The sequence below is a fragment of the Mangifera indica genome, chromosome 1, assembly GCF_011075055.1.
Source record: "Mangifera indica cultivar Alphonso chromosome 1, CATAS_Mindica_2.1, whole genome shotgun sequence".
In the NCBI taxonomy this organism is placed as follows: Eukaryota; Viridiplantae; Streptophyta; class Magnoliopsida; order Sapindales; family Anacardiaceae; genus Mangifera; species Mangifera indica.
Genome location: NC_058137.1, coordinates 150506 through 174415, shown reverse-complemented (window position 1 = coordinate 174415; position 23910 = coordinate 150506). Strand labels below are relative to the sequence as shown.

At 37.3% G+C, this 23910-nt stretch overlaps 2 protein-coding genes and 2 pseudogenes across 5 annotated transcripts; 1 reads left to right on the top strand and 3 right to left on the bottom strand.

Moving 5' to 3' along the window:
- Nucleotides 1-3596: 3596 nt before the first annotated feature.
- On the top strand, nt 3597-7677 carry LOC123223030 (transcription factor bHLH140). 4 transcript variants are annotated; one of them, XM_044646092.1, is made up of 7 exons: nt 3597-3796; nt 3885-4006; nt 4445-5400; nt 5645-6317; nt 6401-6571; nt 6675-6709; nt 7155-7415. In XM_044646092.1, the coding sequence occupies exons 1-7, from the start codon at nt 3760-3762 to the stop codon at nt 7276-7278; spliced, it is 2118 nt and encodes a 705-aa protein (XP_044502027.1). In that variant the 5' UTR covers nt 3597-3759; the 3' UTR covers nt 7279-7415. The 4 variants fall into 4 exon arrangements, 3 of the variants coding, with proteins under 3 accessions (XP_044502027.1, XP_044502038.1, XP_044502018.1); XM_044646103.1 differs by having other exon boundaries at nt 6675-6755; nt 7155-7234; XR_006503746.1 differs by having other exon boundaries at nt 6675-6823; nt 7155-7550.
- A 1981-nt stretch (nt 7678-9658) lies between these two features.
- On the bottom strand, nt 9659-12576 carry LOC123216752 (pyruvate decarboxylase 2-like). Its single transcript, XM_044637316.1, has 6 exons — nt 11733-12576; nt 11391-11554; nt 10639-11289; nt 10444-10561; nt 10102-10290; nt 9659-10026 (listed from the first exon to the last, which is right to left on the bottom strand). The coding sequence occupies exons 1-6, from the start codon at nt 12258-12260 to the stop codon at nt 9856-9858; spliced, it is 1821 nt and encodes a 606-aa protein (XP_044493251.1). The 5' UTR covers nt 12261-12576; the 3' UTR covers nt 9659-9855.
- Nucleotides 12577-13152: 576 nt separating this feature from the next.
- LOC123222649 lies at nt 13153-18678 on the bottom strand (annotated as a pseudogene).
- Nucleotides 18679-19275: 597 nt separating this feature from the next.
- LOC123215295 lies at nt 19276-21967 on the bottom strand (annotated as a pseudogene).
- Between the last annotated feature and the right edge of the window lie 1943 nt (nt 21968-23910).

The window sequence follows — 23910 nt, the reverse complement described above, 5'->3', positions numbered from 1 at the left end:
CTTCAGCATTACTGTTTGGTAGCTCAAGTTACAAATTTTAAATTCAAGTGGAGCTCAAAATGGCATATATTCAAGCTCAATTCGATTCAAATCTATTTCTATTTAGATAGTAAATGTTTTTAAAATTATAAATTATTGTCAAAAATGCAAAAAAAAAAATCTTTAATTGATGTTCTCTTAATCTATATTAATGGCAGTGAGTATATATCTAGAAATTTGACCGTGAAAAAAGAAAGAGGTAAGATGTGTGATGGGCGTCTATCCAAACCCTGTGATTCTTGTGAATGTGGGCACCTCTGTGTAATGACAAAAAGTCGAACACACAAACAAAATTAAATTCTAAAACTTGGTGTGAAAGCTGTGTCAGCCTGCAGTCATGTTGGACCTTGGAAATGTGGATGTTGACAAGGTCATTCTTATCATTTGCTCTAAACAAATGTTTGCATCATTTTTATCCAAATAAAACTTTATATTACACCGCCATTAAACTGATAATGAATTTGTAAAATATTATCTATTGTGTTAGGAACTCTTTTCTATCATTCCTAAGCGATGTGTTGACGTGGGATTTATCTAATGGTGTTGCAGAATTTTAGTAAAAGTTTCATGTTTCACGGATCTGTCAATTCAAGTTTGCAGACGGACAAAACTCTGGAGAAGATTGAATTGAAATGTCTCCTGGTGAAACTTGAGGGGTTTTCTTTTTCAGATCCTGTAAAAGATCAACAGTTAGATTGCCATTTAAAAAGAAAGCAAGGTGATAAGACATGCCAACAACTTATTTATTGCAAACCAGACTGCAGTAAATTAGTATTCAAAATATATGCCGACGACTTATTTCTTGCAAACTAGACAGTGCAATAAATTAGTATTCACTATTCAGTGTTAGAAAAATGGACCCATCTCCCATTGTTTCGGTCTGAAAAGTTGAAGAATCTGGGTTGGAGAAGGCAGTGCAGCTTGGTAAAATTCCACTTTGTCTGCCAAAAAAGTTCTTCTTGTTTTTTTTTTCCGGTTAATTGAATTTAACCTATAAAGATAATGGGAATTCATTTTTAATTCAAGTCTTAATCGATGAGAATTGCCCTTTTGTGTGTGAACTAGGAGAATCTAGGATATTGATTGTTGAGTCTCTTGCCGTGTAGCCGAGGAATTGTCCACTTTAAGTGTATTGTGATGTTTGCAAAGGAATCATTAACTATTTTAGCTTTTTAGTCAAGGTGGAGTTTTGTAAATCTGTGACTTAAAAATTGATAGCGGCAGTCTTGTAATTATGAGAATAAGCGGGGGCAGAGTTATTCCGGTCTTTTTCTAGGGTTTACATATAAATGTCGACAACCTATAAGTTGGTCTGGTTCCTCGGTTTGGGTTTGAATAGAACCGAGAGAGTGAGAATTTGTGAGGCCAGTCAGAATGAGAGCCAAGCTGGGTTCAAATTCTCTTTAGGTATTCACTTCCACAGTTCATCTTGGTTACTTATTTTAATTACTTTTTTTCTTTTGGGTAATTGTTATTACAGTGGAAGAAGAAGCGCATGAGAAGATTGAAGAGGAAGAGAAGAAAGATGAGACAGAGATCTAAGTAGACGAAGAGACGCGATCCATCTCTTTAGAGGTCTTCCATTTGTTATTACAGTGTCGTTTGTTTTGTTATTTTGATTCAGTTGAACTTAATGTTGAATTTTGAATGTTTCTACAACGTCTATAGGTTTAATCTAATGGCTATTATCAGTTTGGATCTAATGTTTTCATTCAGCTTCCTGTTTTAATTATGCTTTTACGTTATAATTTTATTTGAGTTTGCGGTAGGGTTTTGTTAACTGTATTCTTAATGCTTATGATGTGCTGCTCGCCTCAAATAGCTTGGTTTATTAATAATTGGAGTTTGACATGCTTGAATCGGAGTGGAACAGATGTATTTCACCATTAATTTGTTTATATTGTAGTTTTAAATAATTTAATTTGAATTTTCAACTTTGGTTAAGGTTGGGTTTTCAATGCCTATAAAGTGTGGTATCAAGTTTCTGATTTCTGCAACTAAGAAAGTTGTGCTTCTGCAGGGGTCAAGTTAAATCTCCATAAACTGTAATGATCAATGTGATCATTTATATTCTTTAGCTTGTGGTAAATATTATTTTTTGATAAAAGAGAATGGATCTAGTGCTATGATTGTTTTGTGTTGTTTGTGATATATGGGATATACTTGGTAGTATTGACTAGAATTTCTTTTTAATTTTCTGCTTCATTTGAGGCTGGAGTTGGAGGTGTAGAAGTTTTCTGATAATGATTTTAAGCTCTGATATTGACGACATTATCATTAAGGTTGGATTTGTTTGTAACTATTTTGTTTGTTATCCTGATATGTGTTATTTCCAATTTCACATCTCACCTTTCCCATGTGTGGTTTGCGCAAAGACAAACATTGTCGCACTTGAATCCCAGGATTTGCTACTGATAAGCCTTGAAAAGATTTGTGATGTTTGATTGAATAATTCTATATGTGTTAACAATGGATACAAATACTCCACATTGATGTGTTATCATGTGATTAAGTAATTTTCATCACATTATGACATGTAAACATATGTACTCGTGTGTGTATCTATTTTTAGTTACCCGTGTTTGGACCTATTTTTAGTGCATTTGAGTATTGTTGTGTTTGAATGGGTTGTCATTCTAGTTGACAACAGTGTGTAGGAATAAAGCCATTGGGGATCCAAAAATAGGCTTGGTTTCAATTTTTCTGGTAATGGAGGATTTATACTCTGCATATTGATCCAAATATTCAAGAATCAACCATTTGTGTGTGCTGATGAAAGAGGTTTTCTCAGCATTTTCTGCATTTTCTATTATAGAATGTGCTCCCATAATAACATTAACTGCCATGGAAGCTGCAGTGTAACAATGAATTAGACGGTGCTATGTAGCCAAGCAAACTCGTTCTTGAAGATCTAGCTAGTTGCTGTTCCCATTTTGCTTTGTGCGATCTTTCTTGGGATTTCTCTTGCAGCAGATCTGTTTCACTAGAATTAATGCCAACGAGACTTGCTTCAAGTTAAAAATAATAATATTAATAATTGTTTCTATTGAGTAAAGGCTCGGCTCAAATCTAAAGAGTTAACTCAAATTCAGTTCTTCAAACTGGATGAATTGAATCTGAGGTTGAGATTGGTACAAATTTAAAAATCAGATTAAAATTAACAAATTGACATTTGAACTCGAGTCGAAAAAATTTAATTTTGGATTTGATACAAGCTGGTTTGAATTTGAATGTTTGACTTAGTTTGTATATAAAAGAGTCTAATTATTGATTTAAACTTAACTTATTTGATTCGAACTTAAGTAGTCTAAACCAAATCTAGCCATAATCCGAAACTTGGAACAATTATATATACAATCTATGAAGTAATCCATCTGTAACGAGCTCATATTGTCCCTTTATCTCTCTGATAAAAATCAAATGGTTTATTGGGAAAAGTTAATGATTTAGCTTCGCTGTAGTAACAACCATAGTCAATTTCTTTTCTATATTCCTGAATGGGCTTTTTAACGTTGAGCAGACTGTGAATTTACCCTATACAGTCGGCCTATAATTTTAGGCCCAGGCCATACAAGCCGTACACGAACGCCCGGTAGAGGCAGGCAATTCTGCCATAACTATTGAAGCTTGAAGAGAACGTTTCGCCTTCGGCATAGTTTCCAGTTTGCATCTCCCAACTCTGACCCGACCCACATGAACTCCACCTAATCGCTGATTCAAATGGATATGGATGTTGACGATACCGGTAAAACCGGAGGTATCCTCTTTCTGCTAGTCTATTTTTGTTCATTGATCAAATCATGGCTTTATAATTCTTTTCGTTATGTATAATGTGTTTGATAAAGGCGAAAAAGAGAAGGAGAAGCCAATTGTGTTGCTTTTGGTGGGCGCCCCAGGCAGCGGAAAGTCCACCTTCTGCGACTACGTCATGCGTTCCTCAGCTCGTCCCTGGGTCCGCGTTTGTCAGGTTTCTTTATCTGTTTCTCCAGTCATTTGTATTGCACGTTTTTTATGAAGTGGTTCACTGAGTTTCATGGTTCTCAGTATCGGCATGGCTATTTACGATGCTTCTTCTACACATTCATCTGCTAGAGGAAAGAGGACTGAGTTATAGTTAGAACTTAGAATCATTAAATATTGATAGAAGTGTTGTTTTTAGGGTGAGCACAAAGCAATTGGGATGTTTCTTTGCAACCCGTTTTCGTCTTTTTGTTATTAAAGCTATTATAAAGAATGTCTGTTAGTGATTAGATTGATTATGCCCCTTCTGATATAAGGATTTATCTTTCGGAAAGAAATGGTACTAAATTATAGCGGCTTTGATTGTTTACAATGAGCCAATGTGTGTGTAAGTACTTAAAGTTTTCATTTTAGTTTATTATGTTTTATTTTATTTGTATGATAGGATATAATTAATAATGGTAAGTCTGGAACGAAGGCCCAGTGCCTAATGAGTGCAGCCAGTGCATTGAAGGAGGGAAAAAGTGTATTTATTGACCGATGCAACTTGCAGAGAGAACAACGTGCAGATTTTATGAAGCTTGGAGGTCCTCAAATAGAGATGCATGCTGTGGTGCTTGATCTTCCTGCCAAGCTTTGTATATCTCGATCTGTTAAACGGAAAGGCCATGAGGGGGATTTGCAAGGTGGAAGAGCTGCAATAGTTGTGAATAGTATGTTACAGAAGAAAGAATTGCCTAAGTTGAGTGAAGGGTTTTCTCGAATTATGTTTTGCCAGAATGAGAGTGATGTTCAAGCTGCTCTTGATACATACATTAAACTTGGTGCTTTGGAAGCATTTCCCCATGGTTGTTTTGGCCAAAAGAATCCAGATGCCAAAATTCAACTCGGCATAATGAAGTTCTTAAAGAAAGTAGATGTTCCTTCTAATGCCAGACCAAATGCAAGTAGTGCTCAGGATTCTGCAACTCCTGAAGCTACCAAGGTAACTAAAACCATCTGTGAAGGACGAGAAAATGCTACTTCATTAACAGATACTGCAGATGAGGAGGGGAAGCCAAGACCAGACCTGGTAGTGGACTCTGTCAGGCAGAATGGTTCTTCTAGTGATGTGCCCACTCTTGCATTTCCATCTATTTCAACATCAGATTTCCAATTCAACCATGAAAAGGCCTCTGACATAATTATTGAGAAAGTTGAGGAGTTTCTTTATAAGCTTGGAAATGCCCAGCTTGTATTAGTGGACTTGAGCCATGGCTCAAAGATTTTATCTTTGGTTAGGGATAAAGCCGCACAAAAGAACATTAACCCCAAAAAGTTCTTCACATTTGTAGGAGATATAACTCAACTTCATTCCAGAGGAGGTTTACACTGTAATGTAATCGCTAATGCTGCCAATTGGTAAGATTGTATTATTTGTCTCATGTGCATAGAGTTCAGTAGGGGTTAAAGTAATTGCTTGAAATATCAAACTTGGGAGACTCTTTTGAAAGCCTATCTTGTCTGTTTAAAGTTCTTGATATATTTCTATTGAACTCATACATGGAATATCCTTTTACTCATTCCATGTGGCCTCTGAACATTTTCACTATAAGCCTATGATTGTCACATTAAGAAGATTTTACTCATAGATCACCATGTGCAGGAGGCTGAAACCTGGAGGTGGAGGTGTGAATGCTGCAATCTTCAGTGCTGCAGGTCCTGCCTTGGAGGTTGCAACCAAGGAACAGACTAAATGTCTATCCCCTGGGAATGCGGTGGTTGTTCCTCTCCCTTCATCATCTTCTTTGTATAGTAGGGAAGGTGTGACCCATGTTATACACGTTCTTGGACCTAATATGAACCCAAATAGACCTGATTGTCTTGACAATGACTATGTTAAAGGCTGCAAAATTCTTCGAATGGCTTACACATCACTTTTTGAAGGTTTCCTATCGATAGTTAGGTCTGAAGAAAAGTTACCAAAGGGAAGCAATGAAAAAATTGGGTCAAAGCCTTCATTCTTGCTAGGTCACTCTGAAGATGCCCCCAAAAATTTTGGTTCAAAAAGTGATCAGAAGATTAAAAGAGATGCTGTCGACCAACATGAAAGAAGCAAGAAATGCAAGGGATCTCAAAATGAATTTGGATCTGATATTAATGCTTCCAGGCCTGGAAAGGTCAATGCCAACAATGGCAATATTGGTGGAAGTAAAACTAAGGTCTGGGGCCCCTGGGCTCAAGCTCTTTACAACATTGCCATGCATCCTGAAAAGCATAAGGATGACCTGCTAGAAATAACTGATGATATTGTTGTACTAAATGATCTTTATCCAAAGGTACATGTGTCATATCATCTCCCCCATTTTCTAGAATAAGGTGAATTAAAATTAAAATATGGGTATCTTATTCTCTTTTACAGGCACAAAAACACCTTTTGGTGCTGGCACGATGTGATGGTCTTGATAGCTTGGCAGATGTCAGTAAAGAACATCTTCAACTCTTAAAAATGATGCATGCTGTGGGTTTGAAGTGGGCTGAGAAGTTCTTGCTTGAAAATGCATCATTGGTCTTTCGCCTTGGATATCACTCGGTATATGATGATTGTTTTCTTTTTTTCTTTTTCCTCTCTTCATGCTTCCCTGGATATGAACATAGCTTTAGTTCACTTAAATGCGACTATCTTTCTGGACCAGAATTTGGTGCTGGCTGCAGTAACTTGGTTGTGGAAGTAAATCTCTTTCCAGGACTTCATATGCTATTGGACCCTTGACATGGTTGGGAAGCAACATAGAAGTAAAATGGTTCTAGATTGAGTGAATTCAGAAATTAGAGGCAGTAAAAGGTTAAATTATGCAGTTGAACTACTGGAGCTAGGAGTGATGTCTTTGTCAAAGGAAACTTTGGTTTAGATATGAAGATCTGGTGTAGTGATTGAAAATATTGCTATTTTTAATATTCAGAATCATTACTAAACTCTAACTTTTATAAAAAAAATTTAAAATGGGTTTAGATGTGACTTCCAGCTCCATTTTTTTCCCTTTATCCTCTGGTCTTTTGCCTTATTTTTTCCATTTCATTTCCAGCAGAAATGCTCGGTGGTATAACATTCAATTTAGGTGTGGATTTATGGAAATTATAACTTTCTAATGGGGATTTTGCACTCTTTCTTGCAGGATCCATCGATGCGGCAGCTACACCTACATGTTATTAGCCAGGATTTTGATTCAAAACATCTTAAGAATAAGAGGCACTGGAATACTTTCACTACTGCATTTTTCCGTGATTCAGTTGATGTAATTGAGGAAATCGGTAGCCGAGGGGAAGCAGCATTAGTGAATAAAGAGAGCGTGTTGTCAATGGAATTGCGCTGCCATCGATGTAGAAGTGCACACCCCAACATCCCCAAGCTGAAATGGCATATTTTCAATTGTCAAGCTCCCTTCCCTACCGACCTACTTCAAAATGGTCGGCTTGTACTTGCTCCAAGTAACACCTAGATCTCTATAAGTCATATTTTGTTGAAATCCATGGTCCACAGTGTATGGATAGTGTAAGATTTTTGCTTGCCATGGGATGCTGGTTGTGAAAACTTGTGTAATTGTCTGTATATGGCAGCCAGATTTTGCCTTGATCATGGAGTTGCTGCTACTAATGGAATCTTGTTAATATTAAATTAACTTTAAATGATTTCTTATATGATGTTAGCCATTTTTAATGTAGTTCTATTGTTGTTTTGTAACTTATGAATTGACTGGACTCATCTTCATATGATTAATTTGGCATGTCTACACTACAGAAGATGTGCAAAGAAACAAAATTTCAACCAACAAACCAACATTTAATGAAACCAAACATTCTGAGGGATGATCCTTTTTATCCATAAAATTCTTTTTTTAAAATAATTCTTTTTTTTTTCTAACATAGCTCTTTTTTTTTTTTAATTAGTGTAAATATTCACCTTGAGTTTGAATTAACATTTGCTCTACTTCAGCTCGATTTTAATCTATCCCAACTGTTTTGTTTTGTTTTTGGTGAGAGTTGTATCATGTCATGTCATGAAGCGAAAACAAAAATATCTACTACAGTGTTGAAGTAGATTTAAAGATACATACATATTCCATATTTTCCTGGAATTTAAATTTCCTGCTCATTAAAAAGAACGATAAAAGTTACAATGTTTTTGAAAAGGCCAAACGACTATTTCCCACCCAAGGTTTAACGTTTTCTCAAATGTACCTCTTTAACTATGGAAACACCAAACACCCACCCATGGCCGGTTAGATTTAATCAAACCCTAACGTTTAAAAATTTTATCTCCTTTTGCCCCCCTAAACTTTAAAAGTTAAAATTTTCCCCCAACCTAAGTTTTAAAAAATCACAATTTTACCCTAGGGTTTGGTTTTAAAATCTCCCACTGGGAAGACGATCATCTTCCCAGACGAAGACGACGGCTTCGTCTTCGTCTGGGGAGACGAAGAACTTCGTCTTCCCCGACGAAGTTCTTCGTCCCTCTTCCCGTTTCCGACGTCGATCGAGCCTCCAAATGGGAGGAAAGCATTCGCCGGAAGGAGAGGCTGCTTCAGGAGGGAGAGACCGTCGGCAACAGAGCTGGAACGGTCGTCGGAGATTTCAAAACCAAACCCTAGGGTGAAACTGCGATTTTTTAAAACTTAGGCTGGGGGAAAATTTTAGTTTTTAAAGTTTAGGGGGGCAAAATTAGATTCTATTTTAGTTTATTTTTAATATTATAACAAAAATGACGATTTTACCTCTACCACCGTTAGGGTTTGGTTAAATCTAACCGGTCATGAGTAGGTGTTTGGTGTTTCCATAGTTAAAAAGGGGATATTTGAGAAAACGCTAAACCTTGGGTGGGAAATAGTCGTTTGGCCTTTTGAAAAATAAATAAAGACAAGCGCGCTACTTTCTTTCCAAATGACTTTTGTTTCATTCTACAGTCTGACGTCGATTTTCTTCTGTTCCAAACTGTAACTCATGGATAACTTTCTCGGGATATTTGTCCTCCTTTTTTTGTAAAAAAAAAAAATTCTAGACACAGACTCATCGTTTTGTTGTCCTTTCGTCTCCATTTAATATTTTTTCTTTGTCGTGTCATAGGAAGCTTCAGAAGTGCTGTGAAGCTCCTGCTTTTTGCATCGGACATAAAATGTTATGGAATGCAACTCTGCCTTATCAGTTATAACTAGAGTTTTAAGAAGACGGGGGCTGGATTTCTTCTGTGCTGTTCAAGCTTAAATCGCAGCCCAAATTGAACAAATCAAGTTCAAGCTAAACTGAATATTCGAAATTGAATAGACTTCAATCGAGTAAACAGTATTTGTTTTTAGTTGGGTTCTTTGATCCCCAGTTCATTGATCTTAGACTGAGTTTTTTGCATTGTATTCAAAGTGATCACAAGCTGGATTTTGTGTAGGCTTGATCCGAATCGAATCCAAATTTAAAGTTTATCAAGGCAAGGCAAGGCAAGGCAAGGCAAAGTAAAGTAAATATCTGTTTCCATCAGGGCAATGCAGCGATGTCACCATTGAACTAAAAGCTCCACTGCTAATTGGAAAGTAGTTCAATTAGTGGTAAAACCCACTTACCTTCTAGCATCAAATATTTCCATATTTCAGGATTTTTTAGGGCCATGATCTTGAAGTTTGGAAAAGTAGGTTAAAGAAAATAACCAGCATCTTTCATTAATGTCCCATTTGTTGCTATCAGTCCATAGATTTATTGATTTTGCAGAATAAGACCAGAGAAATGAAGAAAAGGACTGACTACATTGACTTGATTAAAAAGAAATATAATGGCAAATAAAGCAAAGAGTTCAAATCCCAAAACTCCACTTGAGGTAGCCGTCAACTAATTCTACTGAGGATTTGGTGGACGGCCATTGGCGGCTGCGACCCTGGAACCCCATTCCAACAACTCTTTGCTGGTATCATCCTTGTGAACAATTGTCTCAATGAAGCACAGGCAATCCTTGTGTGGTCCAGTTGCCTCCTCTATTGCCTCGATCAGCTCCTCCTCACAGCGCACCTGCAACAATTACCTCAAATTAATTATGCATTGGAAGAAAGGCCATCCAGCAAGTAATATTGGCCAACAAACAACCTTTTTTGTCCAGCACTTGCCCTCGCCGTTGTGTATTGCATCAATCAGCCCAGTGTAATCCCAGTTCTTGATTACATTATAAGGTCCGTCATGGATCTCAGCTTCAATGGTATAGCCACCATTGTTAATCAGGAAGATGATGGTCTTCTGCCCGCATCGCAGCATTGTTGATACTTCTTGTCCAGTGACCTGAAATTAATGACCAAGGCAACAACCATGAATTAAAAGACAGGCTTTGATGTGAACACAATCTACATGTAATGTCCTAAATTAATTACTAACAGGGTTTTCCAAGCATAAGACAAGACAAATACCATATTCCAAATAATAACCTCCACATACCTGGAAGCTGCCATCACCAATGCAGGCAATTACACGTTTCTCCGGCACACCCTGTGTATACCCAAGAGTTGCACCAACTGACCAACCAATTGATCCATATTGCATTTGGAACTCATACCTGCAAAACCATATTCATTTATAAACCCCACTTGCCTGGGACACACAAAATCCATCAATACTTAATCTTTTGCTCACCCGCATCCATTAGGCAGTTTAAGTTTCTGGCAGTTAAACCAAGAGTCCCCTGTTTCAGCAATCACAGCACTTTCACCAGACAGCATCTTCTGTATATGTTGGAATAGAACATTCGCTCTCAATGGCTCTTGAGGTTCAGACTTCAGAAGAATCCCTTGAGGAACATAAATCCTGTGGTAGTTGTCATAAGAATTAGTGTTGCACCGGATACGCTTTGAAAGAGCTTTCAGGAAATCCTTCATCAAAACACACCCATATGCAGGCCCATTCGCAATAACAACACGATCAGGCTGGACTATAATGGCCTTCTCTTTCTTCAGAAGCAGAGAGTATCCAACAGAGACAAAGTCATTAAATATAGGTCCAGCAAACAAATAAGCATCTGCAGATTCCACAATTTCAGCACAAAAGGCAGTGCTAACTGAACCCCAGTAAGTTCCAATAAAATGGGGATGATTCTCTGGCACTAGCCCTTTCGCTGCAGGCATCACCGCAAAGGCATAACCACAAGCATCGGCAAGCTCAACAAAAGCATCACATGCATTGGCAACTCTCAGCTTAGGTCCACCAACCAACACTGGTTTCACTGCCTTGTTCAAGAACTCTGCTGCTGCATCAACTGCAGCCTCCAACCCCATCTTGTTACTCAATCTGCTCACCCACAATATAAATATATGTTAATTCACAAAGAAGAACTCACATCAACTCATCATCACTTAAAATAAGCCATTACATAAGTCTTGTGAGATTACTTAGGAGAAAGAGCAAATGGAACTTGCTCACGTCTGAAAGTAGGATGAGAAAGACCAGCCAAGTTACAAGAGATGCTGATATAAACAGGCTTGCTTTCTTTCAAAGCAGTCGATATCGCGGTGTCTATTAATTCATGTGCATCTTCCAAGTGATTCACCACAGCCTGCAAAAACAGAAAAGCACAAAAACCATCATAATTTATCAATCTAATTCACACAGCAACAAGAAGTTCCAAAATTCATGAACAATGCTCCACCTGTTAAATTCACTTAAGGAGACAATTTTTTTTTCTAAATTATTAATCAGCTAAGAAAACAACTTCATTATAATTTAGGTTATACCTGATAGCAAGTTACAGTCTGGAAACATCTTAGTTCTTGGCTAAAATCAGGCAATCCAATAGTGTGATGAAGGATCCTGTTGGTTCCATAATCATTTGAGTTTGGCCCTCCAACTATGCAAATAACCGGCAAATTTTCACTGTAAGCTCCAGCAATGGCATTGATCGCGCTAAGACCACCGACGTGGAAAGTAACCACGCAGGCACTGACACCACGAGACCGCGCGTAGCCATCAGCAGCATATCCAGCATTCAGTTCGTTACAGCAGCCGATCACGTTAAGCCCGGGCTCAGCTATCAAATAATCAAGAAGAGTCAAGTTAAAGTCACCGGGAACAGAGAACAAGTCGGTGACACCAACTTCAATGAGCCGGCGAGCAAGGTGACTACCGAGAGTTAATGCGGACAGATTGACGATTGGAGTGAATGAATCAGAGCTTTGAAGGGTTGAAACAGCCCCATTTGCGGGACGAGCTAAGTCGTTACACGAAGGCTTGCAAGTGTTAAGTGATCCAATCATTGTGTCCATAACTGAATTGCAAAGATCGTAAACAGGAGTAAAAAGAGTATCAAAGCTTCTTGCTTGATGAATGAAACTGTGGGTTTTGAATGTTTGTATGTAAAGATCACGAAAGAAGGAACATTTATATGGTAATGATAGTCCAACAGAGATCTCCTGTGATGGTGAAACCAGGGGCTATTTATTGTGGTTACATGGTTTTATTGGTCACAGAATGTCCGAGAATCAAGAGCCTTTTCTACATCAATAATGCTTCATTCCAGGTTAAAGTAAAACAGGAATTTCATATTAGGCATAAAACAAAAGTAAGTCCATTGTTTTTGGTGTTGGATTAGTAATTAAGAGCAAATGAAAACCAGGAATTTCATATTAGGCAAATAAAAAGAGTCCACTGTTTGTGATAAAAGTCTTTTTCGTCTGCCAGCAGCCCGTAATGTGAGAAAAGCAAGTTGAACGAACAGAGTTGTGCATGCACAAAATGCTTCCAAATATCCAGTCAAAAGTAGTGTTAAAATTTGATTTGAACTTATCCTGAAGAAGGTCCAGCTTCACATAGGTTTGAATTTAAAAAAAAAAAAAAAAAAAAAACTATTCAAGATTGATGAATTAAAGTTCAAAATTTGTTCAAATATTATATTAGATTCAAATCAATCTAGAATAAATGTAACGCTAAACAATTTAACTATAACCAGATATACATTGATTTAAAGACTTTATTACTTATAACAACATCTACATTAGATGATCTAATTGAATATGTAATCTCTAATTAAAAACCTCTGAATTAAATATAACATTAGAACAAAATCATTTGTACATAAAATATTATCAATTAATTATGAATTCTCATCATGGGCATTGTCATGCATGTAATTAATTATTTAATTTTCAGTTTAAGGCTTCAAGCACAAGACCAGTGAAGCCTTGGCGGGCGGCTATTGACAAGAGAGAGCCTTGATCCCAGTTCCAAGAGCTCCTTACTGGTATCATCCTTGTCAACAGTCACCTCAATGAAGCACAAGCAATCCTTCTTAGCTCCTGTTGCCTCCGTAATTGCTTCAATCAGCTCCTCCTCACAGCGGTCCTTGGCTGTCCAGCACTTGCCCTATTGTGGATTGCCTCAACTGACCCAGTGTAGTTCCAGTTCTTTATCACATTGTAAGGTCCATCATGGATCGGAGCTTTAGTGGTGTAGCCACCATTGTTAATCAGGAAGATGATATTCCTCTGACCACATTGCAGCATTGTCGATACATCTTGTGCAGTCGTCTGAGAAAAACCAATGGCCGAGAAAGGTAATATTAGATTTAAAAGACACTGTTTTCGTTTTCCGAATAATTTACTGACAGGATTTTCCACGGTTGCAAAACAGGAGATAATGCCTGAAAGCTACCATCATCAATGCAAGCAATGACACGCTTCTTGGGCACAGCCTGCGCAAAGCCAAGAGTTGCACCTACCGACCATCCAATTGATGCGTATTGCAACTGGAACTCGTGCCCGCATCCCTTTGGCAATTTCAGGCTCTGGCAGTTAAACCAAGAGTCCCCTGTATCAGCAATCATAGCAGTTTCACCAGAAAGCATCTTTTGTATTTGTTGGAACTGCATATTCGCCCTCATTGAAGCTTTGGGTTCAGTCTTATGAGGTTACCCCATAGGAACATAAATCCTGTGGTACTTGTCATAAGCTTTAGTATTGCGCTTGAGCCGCTTTGAGAGTGCTTTCAGAAAGTCTTTCATCAAAACACATCTATATGAAGGTCCATTGGTATTAACACGCGACCAGGCTGGCCAATAATCACCTTCTCTTTCTTCAGCAGAGGTGAGTAGCCAACAGAGCTAACGTTAGTAAATATTGATCCAGCGAACAAGTAAGAATCGACAGATTCCACAATTTCAGCACAGAAGGCAGTGCTCAGTGCTCCCCAATAAGTTCCAATAAAACGCGGGTGATCTTCTGGCACTAGCCCTTTGGCTGATGGCATCACCGCAAGAGGGTATCCGCTAGCATCAGAAAGCTCTATAAAGGCATCACATGCCTTGGGCACTCGCGGTTTAGGTCCACCAACCAATACTGGTTTAACTGCCCTGTTCAAGAACTCTGCTGCTGCCTCAACTGCAGCCTCCAATTCCATTTCATTACTCAATAAGGAACTCTCATCATATGTTTTGATGTAGAAATAAGTTATATAAATAATAGCAGGAAAATTTTACCTAGGGGAAAAGTGAAAATGGAACTGGCTCATTACTATGTTGAAATGTTGGCAAATTCAGGTTTTCTATAATAACCTGAAAATATAGTATTTTGAAGAAAGTAACAAAGGAAATTGAGAGTTAAAATGTTGAAGGAAGGCTCACTACAATATATTTCAGAAATGAGAATGCCTATTTATGGGCTTACAACCAAACTAAAATCCTAATAAATCTCAACTACTATCAGATTTTATTAGCACTACTTTACTAACTGAAAATCAGAAAATTGAGCAAGAATCTAATCTGAATAAATATCAAATACTAAGTCTACCTAAGACTTTTTCAAATAAAACATGTGCTTCCCTTTTTGTAAACATCAGCTTCAAATTTCAAGGCAGAATCAAAAGGTTACAACAAGAGCAAGTAGTAGCCTTATAGTGTCATGTCTAGCTACTAGTGCAAATGTATTATTGTAGTCCACTCCAGCAACTTGGGCAAAGCCCTTTGCAACCAATCTGGCCTTGTGCTTAAAGATTGAGCCATCTAAATTGAATTTGGTTCTGAAAACTCATTTCACACCAATTACCTTTTTAGCTTTAGGTAGTTCTGTCAGCTTCCAGGTTTCACTTTTTTCAATAACATCAATTTCAGCCTTCATGGCCTCAATCCATTCTGGAAATCTTGCAGCTTCTGTGTAACATGTAGGCTCAGCATGTACAAGATTGCGCCTCTCATACACATCAAATAATGACTTCACCTTTAGCACGGGTGTGTTTGAAGTTGCTTCAACGAGTTGATCTTCAATACTTGTGCTTTCTGTTGCTTGTTCAGGAATAGATGAAGTGGCTTGATCACACTTGTTGACTTTCTTCAAGTCCCAATCCCAATAGGAATTTTCATCAAAGTGCATATCTCTACTTATCACAATTTTCATTCCACTTAAGCTATAAATCTTGTAACCTTTTGATTCTGCTGCATACCTAACAAATACACCTTTCTCAGCTCTTTCATCAAGCTTCCCTCTCTTCACAGATGGCACATGAAAGTAACACAACAAACCAAACACTTTCAAGTGCTTAACAGAAGGTTTTAGACAAGACCATACTTCTATTGGTGTTTTGCTTAGAATAGACCTAGTTGGAAGTCTGTTAAGCAAATATACTGAAGTATTAACTGCTTCAGCCCATAAAAGCTTTGGTAATTTCTTTTCAAATAGCATGCACCTTGCCATCTCCATCACTATTCTATTCTTCCTCTCGGAGACTCCATTCTGTTGCGGTGAGTATGAACTATCAACTGATGTACAAGTCCAGCTCCTTCACAAAAAATGTTGAACTCTGATGAGCTATACTCACCTCCGTTGTCAGTTCTGAGCACCTTAATCTTCTAGCCACTTTAGTTTTCAACCATTTTCATGAAGCTTTTGAATTTGGAAAGCACTTGTGACTTGGTTTTTAGAAAATAAACCCAAGTCATTCTACTAAAATCATCAATAAATAGTGCAAAATACACATTGCTACCCAATAAGATTGTGCTCCTTGGTCCACAAATATCTGAATGGACTAATTCTAACTTCTGAGTAGCTCTCTTGGTCGTATCATGAGGGAATGGTTATCTAGGCTGCTTCGGTAGCTCACAACTTTCACAAGTTTGAGCATTGATTGTGATTTCAGACATGTCTTCAACCATACCAGCTTCCTGCATAAACTTCAATGACTTCAAGTTGAAATGACCATAACTTTTGTGCCAAACAATACTTTCATCAATCTTAGCACTAAAGACATGACCTTCAACTAAGTCAAGCTTCAAATAAGAGCTATTTCCATTCATTTTGATTTTGGCTATTTCTGCTCCATGAACATCAGTGATGAAACAGAATTTTTCTTTAAAAGCGTTTGCATATCCATTTCTTAGCATTTGAGCAACACTAAGAAGATTTTGATCTAGTTCTGGAATATAAAGAACATTAGTGATAATTTTTGTACCTCTCTTGGTGTTGACAGCAATTGTCCCTTTTCCTTTGGCCTACACAACTTCACCGTTTCCAAGCTTGACCTTTGGTTGAATTGATCTATCAATGGAGGTGAAAACCGACAGATATTTTGTCATGTGACTAGTGCAACCACTGTCAATGAGCCAAGTATTTAGTTCATGAGAACTAAGTGCTTGTGAGACTATAAACAAATGCTCAACATCATTTTTATCTTCTTCAGTCACATTTGCATGTTGCTAAAGATGCTGCTGAGATTGGCTTTTCTTGGCCCTGCAATACTTCTCAGTGTGGCCGACTTTATTACAAAAATTACAAGGAGGTTTATCTTTGTGTCGACAATCCTTCTCAGCATGATTAGTTCTTTTGCAATGATAGCAAGGAGGAAAATTCTTTTTTTTTTCTACTGCAAGTGAAGATCCCGCAAATTTCCCTTTGTTGTTCTTGTAGGACTTCTTTCCTTTGTGATATGCTTGAAAAGCACCTTCAGTAATTACATCACTTCTCATTGAAACTCTTTGCTCCTGTGCATGAAGCTTGCTGATTAATTCTGAAATTATGAGTCTTTGCAAGTCACAAGATTCTTCAATTGCGGAGATCTTGGCTTTAAACTTTTGAGGCACTGAAACCATAATCTTTTCTACCACCTTCTGATCAGGTAGAGTCTCACCATGCAATCTGATCTGGTTGACCAGCTTCATAAGCCTTGCTAAGTAGTCCTTCACCAGCTCATCATCTTTCATTTTTTGTAGCTCAAACTCTCTCTTAAGAGTAAGTACCTTGCTTGCCTTCACTCTTTCATCTCCTTCAAATGTCTCCATTAGCTTATCCCATACAGCTTTATGAGAGTCCAAGTGCATAATGCTGGTAAAAATGTCATCAGCCAAACCTGAATGGATACATGTCAAGGCTTTGTCCTTCTTCAACTTTTCTTCTTCATATGCCTGTATCTGAGCAAGAGTTGGATTTTTTGTCAAGGCAGGTGGATCTTCATCAGTTTCCACTACATGTCATAGACCTTGAGATCTCAAATAAACTCTCATTTTTATAACCCATATATGAAAATGATCTCCTGTAAACATAGGAGTTGCAGGAGTAGAAGAACTAGAAAAAGTCATAAATAAATGTGGAAATCTCTCTCTCAACCTCATAGTGTTTACACTCAAATAACCTTCACAGCCCGAAGGAACCAAGCTCTGATACCACTGTTGAAATGTTGGCAAATTCAAGTTTTCTATAATAACCTGAAAATATAGTATTTTGAAGAAAGTAACAAAGGAACTTGAGAGTTAAAATGTTGAAGGAAGGCTCACTACAATATATTTCAAAAATGAGAATGTCTATTTATAGGCTTACAACCAAACTAAAATCCTAATAAATCTCAACTGCTATCAGATTTTATTGGCACTATTTTACTAACTGAAAATCAGAAAATTAAGGAGCAAGAATCTGATCTAAATAAATATCAAATACTAAGTCTACCTAAGACTTTTTCAAATAAAACATGTGCTTCCCTTTTTGTAAACATCAGCTTCAAATTTCAAGACAAACTCTCGTGAGTTTTAACATACTAAAAGTAGTATGAGCAATAGCAGGCAAGTTACAACTGATGCTGATATAAACTGGCTTGCTTTCTCTCAAAGCAGTTGATATTGCAGTATCTATCAATTCATGCGCATCTTCCAAGTTATTCACAACAGCCTACCAAAAAATCCAACACCAAAACTCCATTGCCGTTACGATAATTAAAAATGTTGCAGTCAGGCAGGAGCAGTGAGTTAGGATTATACCTAAAAGCAAGTAAAACTCTGAAAGCACCTGAATACTTGGGTAAAGTCAGGCAATCGAATAGAGTGATGAAGTATCCTGTTGGTTCCATAATCATTTGTATTTGGACCTACGGCTATACAAATTACTGGCAAATTTTCACTATAACCTCCAGCAATCGCATCCGCCAGGCTAAGAGCACCAACCGTGAAAGTCACAACACACGCACCAACACCACACGGCCTCGCGTATCCATCAGCGGCATAACGGAAGTTAGCTCATTACAGCATATGATCACTTTAAGCCGAGGCTCAGCTATCTAATGATGGAGAGGAGTCAAGTTAAAGTCACCGGGTATCGAGAAAAAGTCGGCTACACCAACTTGGACAAGCCGGTGGGCGAGGTGGCTGCCTAGAGTCGACAGCAAAGGGTGACATTCGGGTCTATAGGAGTCAAACCGTGATCGGGTGTCCATGATTTTGCAATGAAATATGATGAAATATTTAGTGAGAAAAGAAACTGTAAATATCAGAGGCTGTGTGAGAAGAAATGCATGGAGATGTATATAGTGTTATTATCCTGAGGAGGTTTTAAACTTAGCTTTTCTTCGAAAAAAATAATACAATCACGACAGGACAGGATTTAATTTATTGAATACCATCAACTTTAGGCGTTTGTACCAAGGAGACGCTTCTGAACCAGATTTTGAGCACAGTTTGTATGAGTACATGGCATTATTATCAGATGAAACAAATGTAAGAATGTTGCATAATATGTAAGACTGGAAAAACTTAGTGGAAGAGCCTTTAATTTTTATTTTAGAGTAACGCCATCAGCTTAACAAAATTCTTACATGTTGAGACCACATAAACCTCATTTCAATGGTCAAAATTTTCTTCATCCCTCCTGTCCCCTGCTATACATGCTCTTCTACTCCTCTTTAAATCTGTAAACTTTCCGATTCAGCTAGATTTCAGTTGAGTCGAGTCCAAACATTGACTAGCTCATGTTGGGCTTTAATCCTATATGATCATTTCAAACTCAAATTTATTCAAATCGATTGAAGATATTATTGAAAATTTTCAGGAATATGAATAATATTATTAATATGATGAACAGTATCACTAAAGGGGATTCGAACTGAGCTGCCAATCTAAAACTCCAACTAAAATTCAGCTCAAAGAGAGCCAAACATCAAGTCAAACTGGCTCTATTCAAATCCAACCCTACATTGCCCCCTACCTTGTCTCATTGTTGTTGTTAGATGATTATCAAAATTTTTGTGAGACTACAATTCCATGTACATTATAACATTCTGAAACTAATGTTCTTTTTCATTGCTTCTTTTACTTGATCACAGGCTTCTGCCGTGTCTTGGCAAATTGTACATCTCCATTAAGAACAGAACCGATAAATCTCTCGACTTCTTCAGTGGTCATGTCACCAGTAAATGCTGCAAACTTTCCCCTTTTAGGATTTTAGGCCACCAACAACTTATCAATTGACTTGAATCCTGATCTATCAAACGCACTCAAGAATGATGACTGCTTTGTAGTATCTAAGAAAGCATAAGATACAGAGTTTCTTGAGCCCAAGGCCGAATGCTGTCACCTGGTAATGATTTCTGTGAGACCTGAAAGCAAAACGCAGGCAGCAAATGTGAGAGTAAAATCATAAATGAAATTGCAAACTTCTAAGTCAGGCAGACAAAGATAGGCAAGGATGACACTTTCTATGAACATCTATGCAAAATAGAAAAAAGGACAACTTGTGACTACATATAGCCATGTGCTAGAACTAGATGACCTTAATGTTGACCGCTGTATACTAATGCTTAATTGAATAGTTGTGAAAAACAGGCAAAAAACTTTTCGACATCTTATTAGTCAGGTGTTCAGAATGCATTGTAGCAAATATTTGCCACCCCCACCAAAAAGAGAAGAAAAAGCTTCAGGAAAAATGGTTATTAATTAGCTTTCTGGTTCCTGTTGATAACTATTCTTGAATAGAGAGATGACAAGAGTTTCAAACAGTAATGAAGTACATGGATGTGAGACTAGTTCTCTAACTGAAGCCTAATAACTTTGGCATCTTCCTAATTCTTTTTGCGAATTAAAATATGTTGTAAATCCTTTCTTATTTGCAACCAGTAAACCAAATTTTTCAAAGACAATAAAATATTACTTACATCTAACAAAATGGAGTTCAGTTTCTCGCTTCCTTTGGATGATCTGAAAGCACCTATAATACAAACAGGAGTTGCCTCCCCATAAACAGCATCAAAATTTGATACTGTCAGCAGAGGTATCTTCTTCTCCACTGAATCAGTTTGTCCAGTGTTAGCCCAATAGGAAGCTGCCTTTTTGTTCTTTTTCTCAAAACCATCAAGCAATATACTAATATCATGAATTGCAGATTTCAAAATTTTCGCAGAAATCCCGGTTTTTAGGATGTGCTTCTCTCCATTGGATAACGAACCAACAATAGCTGGAAGGGCATCAACTCGTAACTTCTTCACTGCCGTACCAGAAACATCATGAACCTACACAAACATTGAAAAAGGAGAAAAACAATGAACTGTTTTAAGCAAGAAATGGGAATCTAGCACTGTCAAGTCAAGCGTCAAACCAATGATGCACCCAAGAAGAGAGAGAGAGCGAGAGAATTTGAGTGTCAACAAGCACATAAACAGTGTATCTTTCCACCATCCATCCCCACCCCAGCCCCCTCTCACATATGACCACCCTAAAGAAATAGAATAAAGTCAGAGAACTCAGTAACATACCTACACATCATAGAAAATTAATCGTTCACAATACAAGCCACTGAAAGCTTGCCAAATTACAGGTGTATCTCTTTTTGTTGAAAGAAGTAGCACCCTAGGCAAATTTTCTGCAGTATTTGGGGAAACATCAAAATGATTCAGGTCAATCCGCTCTGAATATCTGGGCAAGTGATCTTGACAAAAAGATTTTAAATTTTTTGCAGCCAAATCACCATTGTACTCCACCAAAGAACCCTTATCACCTGTTTTATATGAATAAACAAATATCCTGGGAGCCCTACTAGGTATGCCAAATTCTTTACAGAAAGATAATTCTGTTTCGCAGTTTATGCTTCCAACCTTTAAAAGAAAAAAGAATAATCATCTTTTGCAAAGATCTTAACAGACAATTGAACAGAACAAACATTTGAGGAAAAAAGAAAGCAATCAAGTACCTTTAAAGCTCCTTCTAGTGAACTGGCAACTTCCCCAATAATGGATTCATAATACTGGTCCCCCTTCAAAGAGGATGTGTAAGATAATAAAAGCCAAGTCATCCCTCGGTCAGCTATCTCTTTCTTGAAGACCTGTGAATTTATGGCTCTGAGGCTCTTAGGGGGATTCCAAGATTGAGATTGAGAACCAGTAGAACCACTAAAACCACTGAATTGACGCCCACCCTTGACATTACCCCTCAAAAAGTCGTAGAGTATATCATCCAGGCCAAAACCAAATGAATTCCCTCCACCGGGACCACCAAAGGGAAATGAGAATGTTTGGGAACTCCCTGCCCACCCATATTCTGCCTTTCACCAGGCCCAGAAGTAAACCCACTTTTCCCTGGTCCAACACTTCTGAAGTAAGTGTATCAACCACGATCCCTAGGATGGCCAGCATTAAATCCAGGATTGCCCTTATCATCCCCATAAAAGTCATAATTTTTTCTCTTCTCTTCATTAGATAAAATATCATATGCTGATAAAAACAACCGGGAACAAAACAAAAATTTATCGTAACAAAGAATTGCAAAAAGGAGAGAACAATAAGAAAATATTTAAAGAAACCACGGATTTCTCTTCATTAGATAATTGATTATTTTGGTTACAAAAGACATTTCAGCTCAAGAAATTAAGAAAACTGCATCCATATAAAACAAAAAAGAGTGTGCCATACCATTATTAATCTCGGCAAATTTCTCTTGAGCACCTTTATTTTTGCTCTTGCTGGGGTTATATTGAAGAGAAAGCGCAAAAGATGTATATTAAAAAAGGAAAAATGAGCAAGAGGAGTCCTTGAACAACGTTTTAAGTCTGTGAGCATTCACCATCTATTTGTGAGTATAAATAATCATGTATCTTGCAAGATCATCACAATTGGGCAGACCATTAATTCTCAATGACCTAGATGGCCTTTAATGAACTGGCAGTTCAAAATCATATAGATTACAAAAAAGTTAATCAACAACGAATTACAGCTATTATTAGAAGAGCAAAAGAAAGCCACTATCCAAAACCAGGGCCAAGCCTTATAATCTTCATCCAGGCTAAGTCCAAGCCAAGAAAAAAATAATGTCATCATACGCCTTTACCATGGCTACATCTGATCTAGATTGCAATCACGCCATAACTATCAATTAACCTGATTTCCCCGCCATAATAAAATTTGCAGCAAAAGGAAACTATGTCATCAGCCTTATATCAATGAATGGGATAATAATTAATAAAGGAACATACTTGTGGAAAGCTTTCTGAATTTCACGTTGGCTTGCATTTTTCTTAACCACAAAACCTGCCAAGGAAATCCGATTCAAAAGTAAACTTTCCACTGAATGTAGACTTGATTCTTAAACAATGCATTCTACATGTCCAATCAACTCCTAGAAAAATAAAATCATCATCGTATACATATATCTGACAGTTATTTTCTAACGTAGCAATTTTTTTAATCCATTAAAAGAGGAGTAGACAGCTATTATTATTTGTCAATTCGCTTGCAATTTAACAATGTAATGTGCTAAGAATCGCCAACCTATCCCATTAGAATTTTTGGCTTCCAAAATTGAAAAAAGAAAAAAGAAAGAAACACTCTATAAAATTATATATAGCTATGCTAACATAATTCAACCATTGCCAGCAAATTACTGCAACATTGAACAATATCTAATCAATAAAACCATAAATTCTACAGCTACGCACAATACAGAGCCGAAAAAAGCTAATGATAAACCAGCAAGGGTCGATGGTTTTGGCTTCCAGGTTTAAGATCAATATAGCGGCAAATACAAAAAAAGGGCAATGCTGAACGGATATTCATATTCGAAGCCGAATAGTTACAGAGATTTTTTCAGTGCTTCAAAAGGAAGTGCTGTGCGCTGTTCTGCTTTGCATCGGCAAGTTTTAACAAGGAAGCAGAAATTGAAGGATGCAAGGATAAATAGATTCCCAGATTTGAGAAAATCCAGATGCTCCGCGGTACTTATATGGACGTAAGGTGACGCGGCGTTTGATTGTGTCCCACGCACATCGAGCAATAGGATTTTAAAACTACAGATGGTTGTATAATTACATTTCTGTAGGCAAAAGCGCATCGCTCACGCGCCCGTTTTTGGCACGCTCTTCCAGTTTTAACATCTTTGGGCTGTAAGCCCGTAAATTTAGATTAACGGAATAGAATTGGGAATCCTAATTCCCATGTTTATTCAGTGGCACTGGGTAAATAATTGGAATCTCATTCATAATCAATAAAATAATTCCTTAATTTTTTAAATAATCTTATAAAAAAATTTAACCTATTTAAAATTTCAATTTTATATTTTTATCTTTTAAAGATTTTTGTTTCAATGTTTATTATTTTATAATTTAACAAATAGGATTTTGTAAACATTAAACATTAGTATACCATTATTTGATTGGTTCTGATTTACTAGTGGTTCAATGACCACTT

Excerpts from the sequence above, each read along its gene's own strand:
- LOC123223030 (XM_044646083.1), top strand. The coding sequence starts at position 3,760 with ATGGATATGGATGTTGACGATACCGGTAAAACCGGAG. Across the intron at positions 4,007-4,444 it reads CCTGGGTCCGCGTTTGTCAG|GATATAATTAATAATGGTAA; the intron begins GTTTCTTTATCT and ends TTTGTATGATAG. Across the intron at positions 6,572-7,154 it reads TTCGCCTTGGATATCACTCG|GATCCATCGATGCGGCAGCT; the intron begins GTATATGATGAT and ends TCTTTCTTGCAG.
- LOC123216752 (XM_044637316.1), bottom strand. The coding sequence starts at position 12,260 with ATGGACACAATGATTGGATCACTTAACACTTGCAAGCCTTCGTGTAAC. Across the intron at positions 10,291-10,443 it reads TTGGTGATGGCAGCTTCCAG|GTCACTGGACAAGAAGTATC; the intron begins GTATGTGGAGGT and ends CATTAATTTCAG. Across the intron at positions 10,027-10,101 it reads GCAAGTGCTGGACAAAAAAG|GTGCGCTGTGAGGAGGAGCT; the intron begins GTTGTTTGTTGG and ends TAATTGTTGCAG.